This window comes from Telmatherina bonti (genome assembly GCF_933228915.1).
Source record: "Telmatherina bonti genome assembly, chromosome: 13".
In the NCBI taxonomy this organism is placed as follows: domain Eukaryota; kingdom Metazoa; phylum Chordata; class Actinopteri; order Atheriniformes; family Telmatherinidae; genus Telmatherina; species Telmatherina bonti.
This window is the reverse complement of record NC_136611.1, coordinates 16,043,438-16,061,390: the sequence shown is the minus strand read 5'-3', so window position 1 is coordinate 16,061,390 and position 17,953 is coordinate 16,043,438. Positions and strand designations below refer to the sequence as shown.

At 38.9% G+C, this 17,953-nt stretch overlaps 1 protein-coding gene across 1 annotated transcript in view; it reads left to right on the top strand.

The window, feature by feature from the left end:
• The window catches only part of dock8 (dedicator of cytokinesis 8), a 50,447-nt gene that overhangs the window by 17,081 nt on the left and 15,413 nt on the right, over positions 1 to 17,953 (top strand). Inside the window, exons 6-30 of the mRNA XM_079250677.1 lie at positions 1,276 to 1,485; positions 2,042 to 2,127; positions 2,786 to 2,852; positions 6,704 to 6,853; positions 7,068 to 7,148; positions 7,295 to 7,457; positions 8,139 to 8,275; positions 8,507 to 8,600; positions 9,161 to 9,323; positions 9,982 to 10,099; positions 10,296 to 10,366; positions 10,750 to 10,894; positions 10,999 to 11,100; positions 11,242 to 11,337; positions 11,605 to 11,839; positions 11,937 to 12,101; positions 12,188 to 12,366; positions 12,721 to 12,813; positions 14,286 to 14,381; positions 14,938 to 15,087; positions 15,375 to 15,488; positions 15,620 to 15,775; positions 16,104 to 16,243; positions 16,486 to 16,649; positions 17,208 to 17,359. Coding sequence (XP_079106803.1) covers positions 1,276 to 1,485; positions 2,042 to 2,127; positions 2,786 to 2,852; positions 6,704 to 6,853; positions 7,068 to 7,148; positions 7,295 to 7,457; positions 8,139 to 8,275; positions 8,507 to 8,600; positions 9,161 to 9,323; positions 9,982 to 10,099; positions 10,296 to 10,366; positions 10,750 to 10,894; positions 10,999 to 11,100; positions 11,242 to 11,337; positions 11,605 to 11,839; positions 11,937 to 12,101; positions 12,188 to 12,366; positions 12,721 to 12,813; positions 14,286 to 14,381; positions 14,938 to 15,087; positions 15,375 to 15,488; positions 15,620 to 15,775; positions 16,104 to 16,243; positions 16,486 to 16,649; positions 17,208 to 17,359 — 3,327 coding nt within the window. The remainder of the gene's footprint in view (positions 1 to 1,275; positions 1,486 to 2,041; positions 2,128 to 2,785; positions 2,853 to 6,703; positions 6,854 to 7,067; positions 7,149 to 7,294; positions 7,458 to 8,138; positions 8,276 to 8,506; positions 8,601 to 9,160; positions 9,324 to 9,981; positions 10,100 to 10,295; positions 10,367 to 10,749; positions 10,895 to 10,998; positions 11,101 to 11,241; positions 11,338 to 11,604; positions 11,840 to 11,936; positions 12,102 to 12,187; positions 12,367 to 12,720; positions 12,814 to 14,285; positions 14,382 to 14,937; positions 15,088 to 15,374; positions 15,489 to 15,619; positions 15,776 to 16,103; positions 16,244 to 16,485; positions 16,650 to 17,207; positions 17,360 to 17,953) is intronic.

Below are 17,953 nucleotides of genomic sequence, written 5' to 3'. Positions count from 1 at the left end.
CGGTCCAATCTGCTCTAACAAAAGGCCCTGGGGTCGTGGTGTGATGGTCTCTTGGAGCCTGAACAGGGTGAAGCTTCACCCGGTTGGATGCTCGGTCAGTCCTAGCCTATGGTGCAAGAGGCTGGATGTGAGTTTGATGGATGATGGGAGTGAAAGAGACAAGAAGAAGGGGTGGCATGAGGGGACACTCTAATCAGGATGCCACATGAGAACAAGGAGGTTATTCCATGCCCTGTAGCTTCGTCTGAGTGAGTCCATATGTTGCCAAAGCCTACAGAGACAAACAGAGAAACTCACTGATAAGGTTTTAGTTTTAAACATAATGATCAAACAGCAACAACATTGATGGAGATTATATAGGAAATTACACAAGAAGTATTTTAGAGCCTCAGAGCAAATGTACATATTATGTAAGCAGAAATTTTCAGGTGTGTAAAGGATGCTTCAGTGGCCTTGTGCTCTACAGTTATCGATGGCAGGGTACTGGATAAATATGCATCATTTAGCAAACTTGTTCTTAGAGACTACCGGGTCACCAGCAAGCCTTTTTGCTGCTATTATATTTGACTATCGGCCTGCTGGGTAATCTCTGACTGCAGATGCAAACCAGCTATGATATGATATGAACAAAGTGACAAGTAACTCATCTGCCTTGACCTTGTAGCAAATTTTAGAGACTTCATTTTCTAAATAATTTGGGACTTCTTTGTTTGGGCAAGGAGCGATTCAGTCCATATTAGCTATTACAAATGTGTCTCCAATTGAAAGCTGTTTTTTGAACATTAATATAGTAAAAATTCAAGTGATGTAAAATAAATATCGATAGGATCCTCATGCTGTGCTTTCTATATTAAGTAAAGCTTGTTTGTAAAACCCTAAGGAAGCGACCAAAAGCCGAACCTAAGTTGTCTAGACTGGTTTAACATATCTTATCAACATAACTACTTTATGAAGGTGTCATGTTAGTCTTATGTAGTGTTGTTAAAAATGAATGTAAATATTGTAACGTGATAACATTAAGAGTGATGCTGGGTTTATTAGCAATAATGTTATTTTCCCATTGGAAGAATCCCAATGTAGTTTAGTGTATGTGTGACCACATACACTAAACTTATAGTGCAGAGCAGACCAGGAGGCACGACAAAGCAGGATGGTAAATATGCAAATGAGGGCCAACACCAGCAACTGCTACAATCTTTTATATTTTATCTGTTAGATATTGCACAGGGTATGAGGTATGACCTATTTACCCCTCTTTCTCTATGTTTGCCCCAGGTCATTTCTCCAACTCTAGCAGGATTTAGTGATGACTCTGGCCGCACGCTGACCTCATCTGATTTCAACTTGCGATGTTTGGCCCCGGACCAGAGAGTAGAGGGTCTACTGGCTTTCAGCAGCCATGAGGAACTGGACCGCCTCAACCAGGAGGCACGGCATGGAAACAGACAAGCTGAGGTGTTTGCTCTTTACCCACCAGCTGATGAGGTGAGGTGTTAGTGGTTTTTAGTGATCTCTTTATCATTGTTTACTGTTTCTTATTCTTTGTGTACAATTATGACACATGTGTAAGAAATATATTTTGCCATAAATACAGGACATAACAATGTACTCGTTCTCTTGTAAACACTCAAATATCTGTAGAAAGAAATTTAACCTCTGACACTTTGAATAAACAAATAATAACCAAAAAGTTAAAAAACTTTGATGGGAGTTTTTTTTTTACATTTGCTCATTCAAAACAAGCAATTTTAGGACCGAGCTTCTGGAAATGTTTACATTTTTCAGCATTTACTTTCATTTCATAGACAAACTGATGTGCAAGAAAAGTAGACTTTCCTGTAAATAAAACAAGAAATGCTGTAGTTGTTATGCTTATCAACTTCATTAAATTAAAAAATATTTGTGTTTGAAGCCTTAGAAGAAAAGTAGTTTTAAACACTTTACATTGATAATTTTACAACAATTTAATTCCTGTGGTCTCAACGGTCTCAGTTTTGTAGTAATTTAAGATACTACATCTTCTTTGCTCTTGCTTTTCCAGGAAGATGCGGTGGAAATCCGTCCCATTCCCGACTGCCCCAAGGAACACACTGGAGAACGGATCCTGGTCCGATGCCAGGCCATTAAGTATGTCATACATTTTCATCACATTGTAGGAGGAACAATAGTTCTTAACAACCACTTTCTTATTGCGCAAGTTGGAGCTGAAGCCAACAAGCAAAGTGAAATTATTCACTCGCCCCCTTGTTCATAAAAATTAGCATTCATTTTGCATCCAACATACAGAACGTTGTTGTATTTAACTTCTGGCCATTACTAATGGGTCTGAGTTTTATTTTTTTCATTTAAAAAAAAAGAAAAAAAAAGGCTTTCATTGAAGGACAGAGCTATGTGTAAGGGTGGAGGAGCACTTTGGAGTGGATTTGTTCTTCAGAAAATCTCTACCACTCCCTCTCTCTGTGGGATTTAAATCTCTGTCTCTTTCTCTTCTACACCCCCCCCTCATACACACTGAGACTAAAACACTGTTTTCTTGCCCTAAACTCTTGATCTTGTTCATGCTTGTGCAGCCCATTCAGCTACCAAACGCTCACAGTGAGATGAGTTCTCAGCTTGCAGTGGTTTGGCAACGTTGCCTCTGATCATTTTAAGCCTCAGTTCAAAATGTCATCACTTATTGTTGTATGTTTAGTTGTTCCCCACTGTAAAAGCAATCTGCAGGATTACACAGACTTTTTTGCTGTAAGTGAATGACTTATTTCCTTTTCTTTTTTGGCTTTTATAGGTTTGAAATTGACATTGAGCCCTTATTTGCTACTTTGGCTTTATATGACCTGAAAGAAAAGAAAAAGGTAAGAAAATCCCTCCGTGTTGGAACAACTTAGTGTTGTGATTACTGGCTACTTTAAACTACTTTATTTCTAGCATGTGATAAGCAATGCCATAACACTAAGCCTTTAGTTCCAGTTTAACTTTTACTGGGTTGGAGTGTACTAGTGCATTCCAGTTGATGAAGGTTTGTTTACACCCACATTTATAGTTTGTGGACAATTAGTCATATCTGAACAGGAGCTGTGCTGTATTGTTGTCAGACAGTGTCATTATAAGGCGTTCTGGTTGTTGAATGCCATTATTTACATAATTTACTCGAGATTAGACTGTGTACCATCGGAGGAAGGCGAATGACAAGTGTGGGATCAATAATTTAAGAATGAACCAACAAGAGCAGCTTGCTTTTTGCTTTTGCTGATTTGAGCTGGATTTTTTTTTACTGTACCCTTAAAAACTCACTAGCAACTTGGACCATTCTGTTCTACACATGGCCTGGTCTACAGTCTAGTTTTATTGCATTAAGCTAAGTACTGAGAACTTCTTCTTTCGCTTCTGATTCTCCTCCTTCTTTTTCTTCTTACTATTTTTACTGCATTCAGCAGCTTTGGTTTTTCTATGGTGCATCTGTTCGCAACATAATTTAAAAAGATATGGATGGATTTTTATGGAATTTTTAGGAAATCTCGGAAATAGAATAAGGAATAAGTAATTCAGCTTTGGAGTTTATCTAAATGACCACCTGAATCCAAAAATAATGCTCAAAATCTGGTGATTGCAGACAGGCCATTTCAGCATGCTGGAATCTTCTCCTGCGAAGCCAAGCTATTATTGTTGATGCAGTAGGTGGTCTAGTATTAATTTTGATTAATCTGAGCACTGATCATTGTTCCACTTTGCTTCAGACCATTTACTGTGGCATTCCTGTTCTAATACGGGTTGTCCTTACATGATGGAGCTTTAACCTGCATTTGTGGCTTGATATAGCACTGTGTTTGAACTGTGATCTCTGAAGTGTTCCTGGGTTTATTGGGTGATTTCCAGTGTTAAATCATGGCTCTATTTGATTCAATGCCATTCAATGGCTCAAAGCTCATGAGGATCCTGAATTGACCTTTGACCTTATCTCACCCGCACTTTGGTTCCTCCCTAAATCTTGATGTGATATGATACACTGGTGGGTTTCTCAAAGCAGTTTTACTGAGAGGTTCTACCTCTTTGACATGCTTCTTTTATACTCAGCCATGTTGCTGAGAAGTCGTTCATTAGCCCAATTATAATGTCAAATGTTTTTATTTTGTGTCATTCTGTTGCTGTCATCAAATTAAAAATGATCTAATATAAGATGATAAAATGCCTCACAACGTCTGATGTGTTGTTTATGTTCTACTGGGATTTAAAAAATGGGTTTATGAGCTTTGCAAATGATAGAAATTATATTTAATATGCATTTTACACAGGGTCAGATTTTTGGGGTTTGGAGCAAGTTAAGACATGATTGTTTTGTACATACTGTTGAGTAATGATTACAGGAACATACAAGGTACCAGCAGTCCTACAAATGACATAATCTGGTTATTGTCTTTTCCAAAATATAAAAATATGCATTTCCAGACTGTCATGTTTCCCAGAAGTTTGCTTTTGCTAGATTGCTGTTGCAGGGTGGTTTTGTTTCTTTGGGATTACAGTACAAGATTTTAGGTCTCATCATCCCCACATATTGATGCCCTTGGGGGTGTTAGTTTTGTTGCATCTACTAATACTTTCCTATGTATCCCAATATCTACTTTGAGGCATGGCTATTTGCATGTTTTTGTGCATTTTCACAGCTGGATAGCTGTCTGGGTGAAAGTGCTGCAGAGATTAACTACTCATGGATCTCTCGAGTGAGGTTTTAGCCACTGGGGCTGCCCCTCTTTTACCTCCACCCACTCAAATGGCATTGCCCTCATGCTTTCTAGCTAGTCTGCAGAACTAATGGACCTAAGATACTCTCCTGGGTAAGAGAGGGCAATTTAATGCCCTGAAATGTTGAAAATAGACCGTACGAGTGGCAGTTTCAGGAAAACGTCTCATTTAAGGGGCTATGCTCGATAAAATTTCTGACATATATGTCAGAAATAATATTGTAAATGTAGTCGTGTTGCAGTTTTGCCTTTTTTGATGTCACACTTTAAGAGCTATGCTAAAGGATGACTGTCTCAATGTATTTGGCTTAAGGTGATCAAGTTTAATATGTGTTCCCGAGCTTAAGAGGGTCCCTGTGGAGGTTAGTGCAACTTCCTGCCTGTTATATTAAAGAGACAGATGCAGTCTGTTACAGAGCAGTGAAGCATGACTCTAAAACTGTCAATCTTGTCAGAGATTTAATTGCAGCAAAATGGTGAAGTTTTTACCTCTGCCCCACTTCTCTTTTTAATGTTCACTCTTTTTGTTTTATGTTTGTCTTTCTGCCTCTCTCTGCAGTGTACTTGTTTCTTTTGCCTCTCAACAGAAATCCTGCACTTCTTCCTGCTGCCTCTTATGCACCATGGAGAATTTGCTTCTGCTTGTTTTGCTTTGTATCGCGTTTTGTTGTTTCATGTTTTTGAAATCTGCAGCAGATGTTAAAAAAAAATCCATTTAATACTCTAGCCATTAATCACAAATGTGTAGTCCATCAGCCAAGTTGCAGATGAAGGATTGGACTCAGCGAGTGGCCTACTTACAATATTAAATATATGGATAGAAAAGAGACAGAGGTTTCAGAGCTGGTTCACAAACACACATGTCTCTACATTACAAAGCAATGTCCAGTTGTCGCTTTGCAGGACTTGGTCATTGTGTTGTTTTGTGGATACTCAGCAATTTAGTCAGTGGATGAGACATTTCTTGCTCATCAAAGCATTGCAGTCTGTTAGCAGATTCATGGAGCTGCACAGTAGATGGTTTGAGTGGAAGTAACTAATGCTTACTACAAAAATAGTTTGATCTGTTTTGTTTTTTTTTTCTTTTTTTAATCTAGCTGCACAGTTGCTAATTTTGTTACACCAGATGTTCTCCATCAGACAATGCAAAGAGTTTTTCAGTCAGTCAGACAGATGGCCTCTGTGATGAGAAAAACTACTCTGTTAAAGAGGGTTATTACATTCCTTGTGTCTCATTTCATCAAATTAAGTGATTACTTTTTTATTATGATTGACTCAGAATGTTAACTCCATGCACATTTGACCTTTTGTTTTAGAGCTGTTTACTCTATTTAGTGAGATGAGGAACAATTTTTTACTATAATAGTCAGTTGAGTGTCCTTGTTGACATTATCTTTGTGATTTTTAAGAAGTCATTTGTCAAAAAGATAGAAAAACTAACTTACTATGCCTCATTTTAAAACAAATGGGGTCATCCCATCAGAAAAGCTATGAACAGAATCATTGTTGGAAATGTATGTGAGCGTGTAATCTGATCAGATTTCATTTTGATGATGATAGATTCTGGGCAGGTTTTGTTTCCAAGAGTGTGCTCTGGTCTGGTTTGGTCAGTGTAATTGAGGCCCTGTGGATTGTGCAGTGTGAAGGAGATTGGCTAAAAGCTCTGTGTTGAAAAGGATCACATGACTCAGCAGGTCAGGCCAGATAAGGACATATGGCTGTGTTCTGAGCCTGAGGTCATTGCTGAGGGTAGTAGAGAAACTGTAGACGACTACTACAGATGACGTTCCACGATCTGCAGTTGACTTGCATGAAACCAGTCTTGTGGTTTTATTATCCAGCTCATTGAGTAGAAAACATTACTCATTGGCATTGCATGTTGGATGTTATTATCACCTGATTAACAAGCATTTTTTTAAAGTTTTCTCTCCCTCAAAGTTAAACTCTTCATCCCTTTCTTCTCCTAGATTTCAGAGAACTTCTACTGTGATCTCAACTCAGAGCAGTTTAAAAACTTATTGAAACCTCACACCCCACATGTGGATCAGTCCACTCTGGCCAGATCTGCCATCTTCTCCATCACCTACCCTTCCCCGGATATATTCTTGGTCATCAAGGTAATATTGAAATATATTTAAAAAAAACAAGTATATAAGTTACAAGATTTGTTTTGTTTTGTCCTGGTTTTAAATAAACTGAATAGTCCTAGTCTGATGTATACACCCTGTAACTGAATCCATGCTGTGCATTTTGCCAGCAAATTATGGATTTTTGGTGCTGAAATGTGCTGAGCAGCTTTGATGACTTATGTACTTCCTGCTTGTATTTCAGATTGAGAAGGTTCTCCAGCAAGGGGAGATCGGTGACTGTGCCGACCCGTACATAACACTGAAGGAATGCGACTCTGCAAAGGTACTGTGGCAGAGCAATTTCTCTCTATCGCCCAGCATTCATTTAGCTTTTTTTTTTAAAAATCTTCCCAAAGCCTTATTATTGCTTTCTGTGGCTTTTGTTGCTACAGTTTGAGATGATGAATCCCTGTGGTAAATGTTTTCCAGAACAAGGACAAACTTGAGAAGCTGCGAGGCCACGCGGAGGCTTTTTGCCAGAGACTGGGCCGCTATCGCATGCCTTTTGCCTGGGCAACCGTTAATATCATGAACGTTATCTCAACTGCTGCTATAGAGTGTGACGTCACAGACTCTGACAGCATAAAAGGAGGTGTGTTTCAGTGTGTCCTTGTGTGTTTGTCCTTGTTTGTCTGGAATTAAGTTCAAGAGTCTGTTTGATGGTTTGTGCGACTCAGAGACTAGCAGCATTTTCCCAGTCTGAGAAAGGACTACCTGAACAGAGATTCCTTCACACCATGGTCTCCAGAGAGAAAGTGGGATCAATTTCACACAAGCCATGCATTTTTTGAATAGTTTGACAGCAAATGAGCATTTCTCAGACCAACAAATGGGCAAAAAAAAACATTGTTCAAGATCTGTCTGTATTTCAGCTGCACACTCTGAAGACATGGGGCAACACAGATGTCCGTTAGCAAAGGAATATACAGTATGACAATATGTTGTAGATATGTTTTAATTTAAATACCTGGTAGATAAAATTATTTAAAGCATATTTAAATTTATTCTTATCCATTCACACAATGTTCACAACTCTTTAACCGCAATCATCTCAGCAACTAGAGGTTTGTATTGTTAATAGTAGGGACTGAACCTCTATAATAATCTTTAGTTTAGTTAGTGTAGACTTGCTATGCACAGATATCAGTTTAACTATGTATTCATTTGGAAAAAAATATATATTTACATCCTTGGTGCTGAATAAAAACAACTGAAGTATATTGGCGTATCATATAATGCATCCTATGGCTGATTCAGTTTGTTTTTTTTACAGCCAAATCCAGCAGCATCGACCGCAGAGCGCAGCTTCCCAGGAGGAACTCAGAGCGTTACAGTGGCATGGAAGAGCAGTTTTGTAACGTTTCTGCCTTCAAGCCTGCTACCATCACTATAACCACAATCTTCAAGCAGGTTGGACAGTTTCCTTGAGTTACGCGAGTTACAGACAGACAAGGTTGTAGATACAGTCTGTCCTTGTCTCCTTGCTCTGGAATGGATTCCAGCAAGTTTTTGTCATATTTCTGCCTGCAGCCATGGCAATTATGAACGCTGAGTAATCCTATGCATTTCACTCTGTGCCATCCTTGCTCTTCACTGAGAATAAAACAATATGACAAAAATAACTATGTGTCTCTTCCTCAGGAGGGTGATCGGCTAAGTGATGAGGATTTGCTGAAGTTCTTGGCTGAGATTAAGAAAACCTCGACTCCACAGAGGAGATTCAAGACAATACCAGGTTAACTCTCATTATTTTGAAACATTTTTCTGTTGTGTGTTGTTCTTCTTGCTGAGAGTTGAGAGGACTGATGCCACTCGCAGGTTTGACCGGTAGCTACAAATACATTTTAGTTACCACAAAAACTGGATGGAGAAATGTAGTGGTGCACAAATTGAATGGGCCCAAAAGTAACACACAATCCTCCTGTATAACTACAATATTCAGTTTTTCAAGCAGAATTGTTGTACAGATTAACTAGATTGAAATTATTCATTCTAATTGTATTATGAATTAGAGGTTAGTGGAGCAAGACTGTGTTTTTGTTACCTCTGGACAGAACCAAGGTACTCTAGCTCTTTCTACCTGTTTCTAATTATCATTCCAAACTATCTGGTTGCTGACGGTAACTTTAAGCTGAGAACACATTTCCTCATGACTCATGGCGAGAGCGTGCATGTTACTTAAATTTTGGGCATTTATTTGCTATATTGATTGTGTACAGTGTTCAGTAGCATAAGATGGTATGTCATACTATATTCAATATACATGCAGGATTCAACTTATGATTTATCTTCCAGGCAGCATCAAACTGGACATGTCTCCAGTGCACGACATGCCGCAGGCATGTCTGTCCCCAGAGCTTATCCCTCTCAAACCTGTTGCTGAGAAAAACATTCGGTCAGTAAAAGAGGTGTTAGAGTTCCCTTCCAGCGAAGTTTACGTCCCCCACAACATTTACAGGTGGGTAAACCTTATGAAGTAGATAGTGTGTAGATGCAATATTAGAAAACTACATCTTGCACCTTCACTGGAGGGAATGTGACATTTGAGATGACATGATTGATCCAAGGTTAGACTGGCTTGTTTGCCCTCACAGGCAGATTATTTATCTTACAGGCCTAAGGCAACAATGAAGGTGCACTCATCAGTCACTGACTGACATCACAGTTGTTGTTCCACTCCTTTGATGTGCAGCTTATTCTTAGTCATGCCTTATAGTTTAACCGGCTGCAGTCTTTCTGTAAGTCGAGATTTAATTTGATTTTGAGCTCAAAATGACTTAATTTGTAACTGAACATGTGTAAACAAGTTCCCTGCATGGTAATTACCAAGTAGTGACACTCTCTAAGCATATGCTAAGTGGAAACTGTGGTTTGTGCCATGTGGTATACCAGGTTTCATCAGATTGTTGTATTTCATTAAAACTACTGAGGTCCACAGGAAATTACAGGCATTTCTCTGACAATGTCAGCGTCACCATAGGACTTGATAACGCCGATGTTTCTGTACAGATGGCGCCACCTAGTGATGTGTCTTTTAAATGCTTTGGTCAGATTTTTCATAAACCGGTTGAATAAATAGCTTCCCTGGTGCTCCTTCCCTTCTCACGTCTCCATAGGAACTTGCTCTATGTCTACCCCCAGAGGCTAAACTTTGTCAACAGGCTCACATCTGCGAGAAACATCACAATCAAAATGCAGTTCATGAGTGGAGAGGACCCTAGCTGCTCTCTGCCTGTGAGTATCATTGTATGGAGTTTCTCATGTCACAGAAATAATATGAGTAAAGACATGGATTAATCTTAGTTCTGGAGGGCTGTTGGTACAGATGGATCGCTTGTACACCGTTACGCTTCTCAGATGTGCTATGTAGGTTCATTATGTGGAGCCTTTTTAATTATATATTGTTTTGTTTATGTGTGCTCATTTTTAGGTCATTTTTGGAAAATCAAGTGGCCCCGAATTTTTACGAGAAGTTTACACCCCTGTTACCTACCATAATAAGTAAGTACACACATCTGTGTTCAAACAATAAATACAAGTGCATTATAGATAATAAGTTCTTAAATTATGTTACAGACCTGGTTTTAGATTTTTATTTTTATTTGTTTAATTATTTGACTACTTTTCCTTTCAAAAAAAAAAAAAAAAGCTAATTTTGGCTGGTATGAATATATAAAACAACCTTATTTGTTTATAAACATAAATGATTTCCAGCCTTCTGCATTCTATTTTCTCCTTCTACGAGTGCAGTCTCCCCTTCCACAAAGTTGTATGCAGCACTGTGTTTTCTTTCTAAACACTTGTGTAATTCTCTCCTCTTAACCTTTTTTGTCTTTTAATTTAGGTTCATTCCTTTTGCTGATTGATCTCTTCCCATCTTTTAGGTCTCCAGACTTCTATGAGGAGGTCAAGTTTGCGCTTCCGGCCTGTCTCACAGAGAGACATCACTTGCTCTTTACTTTCTACCACATCAGCTGCCAGCAGAAACAGAACCAGAGCGGCGGCTGTGAGACACTCATTGGATATTCTGTAAGATTTTTTTTTTCTGGCTTCATTATGCCGAAGTCAGACTCTGAGCGTAACTTAACTTTCTGTCTGATTCTGTCTTCATCTGCTGCTTGTTTCTGATACAGTGGCTGCCCATATTGCACAGTGATCGTCTTCAGACTGGGCAGTTCTGTTTGCCCATCCTCTTGGAGCGACTTCCTGTCAACTACTCCCTGCACACACCAGAGGTACATTATAAACACACAAAAAATGTGCTGTTATTGTTTGTTGCTATATAGATGAGCAGCTTTTTATTCTTAAAAAAAATCTTCCAGGGAGAGATTAATTTTATATTAGATATGCACATTTAATTGTCCCGTGTCTTGTAGAAACTTCCTGCTCAGCTCCCTCCAGTCAAGTGGATGGAGAATCACAAAGGACTTTTCAACCTTGAGATCCAGACTGTTTCATCTGTACACACACAGGTGAGTAATGGTTAGAAACACCAAACTATTACTCAACAGCTTTTTACCTCACTCCGTCTTTGTGTCTCTTCCAGCTGGGTAGGCACACACACTCCACATCAATTCACAGACAACTACTTCAAACGTTGCACCCTGAAGCATTACATCCACTTTCTCTCATGACATTATTTCTCCCTCTGTCTCTTTCTCCATTGCCTCGTTTTTTTTTTTCCCTTTTCTACTCTGTGTAAACACTTCAGTATAACAAATCATTCCTTTCTGAACCAGGACAACCACCTGGAGCGTTTCTTCACCCTCTGCCATGCACTGGAAGGTGGAGCTACGTTCCCTTTGCGGGTCAGGGAGGAGAAGATTCCAGAGAACAAGCTGGAGCATGAGCTGAAGCTGAGCATCATTTCACTGTCTTCTGCCAGTTTAGAGCCTCTGGTCCTGTTTCTTCACCGTGTTCTGGATAAGCTTTTCACTCTCATAATGCAGCCTATGGTCATTGCTGGGCAGACTGGTGAGGATTCACTCTGAATTCATTCTTGCAAATATCATGAAAAATTATTAAAAGTCTTAATATTTATATGTGTATGTGTGTGCTTTTTGTTCTACAGCCAACCTCGCCCAGATAGCCTTCGAATCACTGGTGTCTATCGTCAACAGTCTTCATAACAGCCAGGAGCTGATCAGGGACCAGCAGGGCAGGAACAGCCTGTTGGCGACCTACCTTTACTGGGTGTTTCGTCTGCCTGATCCCCCTCGAGACATGCAGAGTGCAGGTACACTGATGAGTATGACAATCATATTTGGTGTCAGTACTTCAAGAATTAAGGTTTAATCTTGTTTTGTGTGAATGTCTTTTCAGGTTCAGGGGGCGCGATACCTTCAGCAGAGAGCCGTTACAGCACCATGGGTCGGGCCACGGCTGCCACAGTTGGCAACATGCTTCTCCAGTCCAGAATCCGCAGCAGCAGCAACCCTGATATTCCTGGTCCACACACCTCAGCTGAAGATGCTGAGGTCAAAAGTATTCTCTCTGCCAGGGTACTGATGAGTTTTAATTAACTTCATTTCTTTTTCTGCTTTTCTTAAAGAACCCCAAAAAAGTTCCTTTCACCTGACTATTGTATGATCTTATATATTTTACATCTTATATATTTTTACTGAAGACCAACACACACACACACACACACACACACACACACACACACACACACACACACACACACACACACACACACACACACTATAAATGTCCCAGTATCCCTGCTCATACACACAAAATAGCCATTTGCCATTCATCCCCCACACTACATTAAGTATTGTAATAGGCCACCAGACACCCAGACTAATGAATGCATCCATCACATTCAATGTGTTGGGACTTTTTGTCTCCAGGGCCACAACAACCCAGGCAGTCGCATGTCCACCTACATGGATGTAAACAGCCATCCGAACCCCACAGGAAGTACCAGACCTTCCAGCAGAAAGGTAATGCTTTTTTTGTGAAATTTTTATTGTGTTCGTCTTACAGAAGAGAAGAATTAAAAAAGCAAAACATGATCTTCTAGTGGGGGTAGCTTTTCCTTTTAAGTGTTAATGTTCTTTTTCTTGTGCCTTTATTAGACAGTAATAGAAGAGAGTTACAGGAACTGTAAGGGAAGAATGCAGGGAGAAGGCATGCAGTTAAGGCTTGGCAGTATGATTATTGGTCAGATGGGAGTAATCACTTTTGTGTCAACATTGTCTTTTATTTTATCCACGCTGAGGCATACCTGCATTGTTGTCATTTAAACATAAGGTAAAACAATTCTGTCATGTAGGTGTTTACTTTCTCCTCAGGAAAATATGAGTCTTTCATTCACATGTTTACCCTGCAGGTATATCTAGTTATTGCTGAATCATGGAAGGTCCTCTTTATATATTTTTTGTAGCAATCAAGGAGCCTTTGAGAGTCGATCACAAGGTGCACATTCCAACATTATCTTTCTGTTCTCAGGCATCAGGTAGCGTTAAATACCTCTAAATATGGCAATCATTTCACTTGAACAGATGTGGTGTTTTAGATTTAACATCTGCTTTTATTTCAACCAAACTGGTATTACAAGAACCTGACTGGTGATACGACCTGACTGCTGAAAAGGCAAATTTGGTTGTGAACTGATGAGATGGCACTCTGAAGCTACATGTTGATTTTTTTTCCTTTAGAAATTACAATTATTTTAAGTTGTCTTCTATCTAAAAAACGAACTGTATGTGACAAATTTCTCTGTTTTCTCAGCAGGTTTTAAATGAATAATGATTAATGTATCTTTTCAGTCTTGTTTTCCTGTTTCCTGTTGTTAGACATGATTTAAAACAGTTACACAGCAGTATGTTGCGATACACAGTGCATAATAAACACAAATGAGAGGTTAGCAGTGAATGTTATTATGTAATGCATCAAACAATTTAATGTTAAGTTTGACCTTTTTATTTACCTATTAAAGTAAAAACCTTCTTTGCTTCAGAAATAGTCACTAGTCTGAAGTAGGCAAGTTATGGCAGAAATTTAGAGCACATTTTAAACATAGAAATGTCTTAGATTCCCCATATGTGTCTTTAGGTTAGCACACAATGCTTCATAAAATGTAGAATATAGAAAGACTGCAGTGACTTAATCTTTACAGAATTATTGTGTACTGGTACATTGTTATGTGGATTTAGTGTTTCAATTTTAAGTCATGTCAGACTTGAGCATCCTGTGTGAGCTGAGGAGAGCTTTCAGCCTCCACAGATGTGTTCCTTCTTGTATCCACAAGGTGGGAGTGTAACACTGAGGTTGCTGGTATAGTGATCGCTTTTATTTCAGTCAACATATTTCATGATTTACAGAACTAATCTCATTGGTGTCAGAAAACTGTTAAAGTTTTTTTTTTTTATCTACAAGTCCTCAGTGCAGTTTTGCATTTTCTCCCTTGCAGCAGTTTCACGAGGAGCTGGCTTTGCAGATGGTCGTCAGCACCGGTGTCTGCAGAGAAAATGCTTACAAATACGCCTGGTTCTTCTTTGAACTGCTGGTCAGTGGGATTTTTCTGTTTGTATTTTTGTTACAGAGCTATCTTTTTCATTTACAGTTGCCTGTGAAAGGATGCAGATGTTAATTATAATGGGTGAAGTGATACAAACAGCTAAAAGAAACAGTATGACTTTCAGGCTTTGAATGATGAATAGTAGTAGCAGCAATATAACTGATTCATTAAAATAGCAATATTTTTAATTGTAAATTATGCAAACGCTTACCAGTGTATTTTCTATGTAGAAGTCAGTGTACCATTATTAATATTCTTTCATATTCTCTTGTTTTTCTTTTTATCTTTCTTATTATTTCTGTCTAAATCTCCCTAAAATTGGCTCATCCCAAATTTATGAAAACATCAAATGGTGTTAGGCAAGCAATATAAAAGGTTTAGTGCTGCTTATTTATTATCAAGAAATCATTGTTATCAAATTGAATATGCATGAGTCAGCAGAATCTTGCTTTCTCTGTGCACACACTGTTTCTTGATTCATATAAATTATTCTTCTTACATTTCACAAATCCTGATTCCTGTTCCTGTGTGGTGTCTTAAACAGGTGAAAAGCATGGCTCAGCATGTGTCTCAGCTGGACAAGCAGAGTGTTCCCCGAAGAAGTCGCTTCTCCGACAGGTTTAAAGATGACATCACCACCATTGTCTCTGTGGTCACAGCTGAGATTTGCACCATCCTCGTCAAACAACAAAAGGTGAGAACAATGAAGATGACGATGATAAAAGTATTATAATTCAAGCATAGCTTTTAAAAACTCCATATTAGGACTCTTTCCCACAGATTGCAGATTTTGTTCTCCTGGGCTGTGTTGAGGCAGTTGCCGTTTAAGTGTACATGTTGTCAGTGTCCTGCAAACAACGGGGAGTAGGAAGTGCTAATGATATTTGTCTCTCTGGTATCAAAGGCTCAGCTTGCCCAGGTATGTTGTCGGGAAGATCCACTCAGTGCAGCTTACTGATAGTTTGTTGGCTGTTGTTACAGGAGGTAGAGCAAGCAGAGAAAGTCAACATCAGCCTGGCCTTCTTCCTCTATGACCTGCTGTCTCTCATGGACCGAGGATTTGTTTTCCAGCTTGTGAAAAACTATTGCAACCAGGTAGAAAAGCACTGACATCAAACAAAAGCTGCCTAGCATATATGTTTTAAACATTTACATTTGTTAAATGATAATACGGTACCATCTTTAAAAAAAAAAAAAAAAAAAAAAAATCATGTATTTCTTTGCAGATGTCAGCAAAAAATGTTTCAATGCCGACATTGATCAGCATGCGTCTGGAGTTCCTGCGAATCCTTTGCAGTCACGAGCACTACCTCAACCTTAGCCTCTTCTTCAGCAGCCCTGCTTCTGCACCTGCCTCACCCTGTCCATCCATCTCCTCACAGGTGTGCCCACCTCCCTGTTTAAATTAATCATACAGAAATGAACCTGACTGTTTTATCAACTCTTGTAAGTCTCATTGTTCAGCAGACAATGCCATATCCCCATGTTTTTGGAATTTAATCATGCCAATGACAATCAAGTAAAATAAAAAGTAATAAAAATTGAATGTTCATTCTTGTACACGGTCATTAAAGAGAAGACAAGTTAGAAGTTCAGGAATGCGAAGTGTGAAAGGAACAACTATGAGCCGTTTGATGATTTTTCTGTAAAGATGCTTCTTCTGATACTCACATCGTGTGTGTCACTTCTTCTCGTCATGCTTCTCTGCAGAGTTCTGGATCATGCAGTTTCCAGGAGCAGCAGAGGATCTTGGCTCTGTTTGATCTTTCTCAGGAATTCAAGCAGCAGCATTATCTCACCGGCTTGCTGCTAACAGAACTCAGTGCAGCACTGGACATGGAGTCAGAGGGGTATGGAAAGGCAGATGCTATCAAATTATTCCCATAAACCACCTGATACCTTCTTATAACCTTGTTTTTGCAAAGCTGCTTTGCATGTTTATTTATTTTCAAGCTTCCTTCAGAAAAAACAATTTTGATAACAAATTGCTATGTAATAATGTTTTAAACCCTGTTAGATATATATAATAATTTATGCTTGTGATTGTTGGGTTTAATCAAACTGCTGAAAATATGTATTTGCATGTTTGCAGGGGCAAGGTCCAGAGAAAGGCCATCAATGCAATTTGCAGCCTGCTGTGTGCGCATGATCTTGATAATCGCTGTACTAAACCTGAAGTCAGAGCCAAGGTGGCTGCTCTCTACCTCCCCCTGGTGGGGATCATTATAGATTCCACCAACTACCTGGATTTCACTGGTACTTGCAAGCACACACATTGACATACTCCTTGCCTTTATGTTCATGTCATCTTTCATGCTCATGTACACACAGCAACATAAATAGACTCTAATTTTGAAATGAAAAAGACAGGTGATAGCAGTAAAGCTATTGTAAAAGTTTCGGTACAGGAAACAAGCCAACTCAAGCCTTTCTGATATAAGTACTGTGGAATGTGATTTTCAGGGTAAAGATTAATGGTTTCTCCTAAATTTCAATTTATTTATTTTTATTTTTTTATTTTTTACTTCATCCTGCTGTTTTTCAGATACTTTAGCTATTGTCACTTTTCTTAATTTTAGTATGTAAAACATTTTATTTTATAAATTCCTTTGTTCGAATTATTAAATCAAACAAGCCATTGTTTTTCTCCTATGTAACTAAAGCCATTCATTTTCTTTTACTCAGACTTAAATGTGTTAATGCTTGATTCTTACATTTGTTTTGACTCTAATTGAGACACAGTAGTGTCACATGTAACTCTGTACCTCCCCTTTTTTTCCGTTTAACATATTCCTACGCTGTTTGTCTCTGTAGTTTCTGACACACGCAGTGGCAAAAACAAGGCTGGCGAACCTGAGGATGACCTTGAAAATGTCCCACCCATCAATCATACTGTTGCCATGGCAATTGCTGGGAACCCCTTCAGTACATTAGGAAGAAATGTTCTCGTCTCTATGGCGTCTCTGGTAAATGTGGCCCAAGTGTGGTTTAATTAATCAATTTCTTGAAATTATAGCTGATTGTCGATGTTTTTAAAAGTTCAAAAGTGCACGTGTGTGTGTGAGTTTGTGGAAAACTGTATCTGTGAGTGTTGTGCCTCCCAACAGGTGAGCTGCACAGAGGCTGATTGATTAGCTGTCAGAGCCGCACATGCACTTCATCCATTCTGAGGGGAAAAAAAATCATACATACACATTTACACACATGTCTGCGGGATATGTTTTATGGGCAGGCATTGCCATCATAAGTGAACGGGGCCGTCTTCTCTGACAAACACATCCATCAAGTTTAGCTACAGCAACAACACAGCCAGCAAAACTGAACTCTGCCATTCTTTTCCTCTTCCACTGTTAATTTCCAAGAGATGAATCAGTTCCTTGTATGTTGTTGTAAGAACGCGGCTGTTGTGGAAATAGTGGTTTTTATATGAATGAGCCATCAGTCTGGTATTCATCAGAAATCCAGTCATGGCTGCCAGATCACTTGTTCTTCATTTTTACTCAGTTTACCTTCAAACTGTGTATTTATGAATCATTTACTCGTTGCAACAGAATTATTAT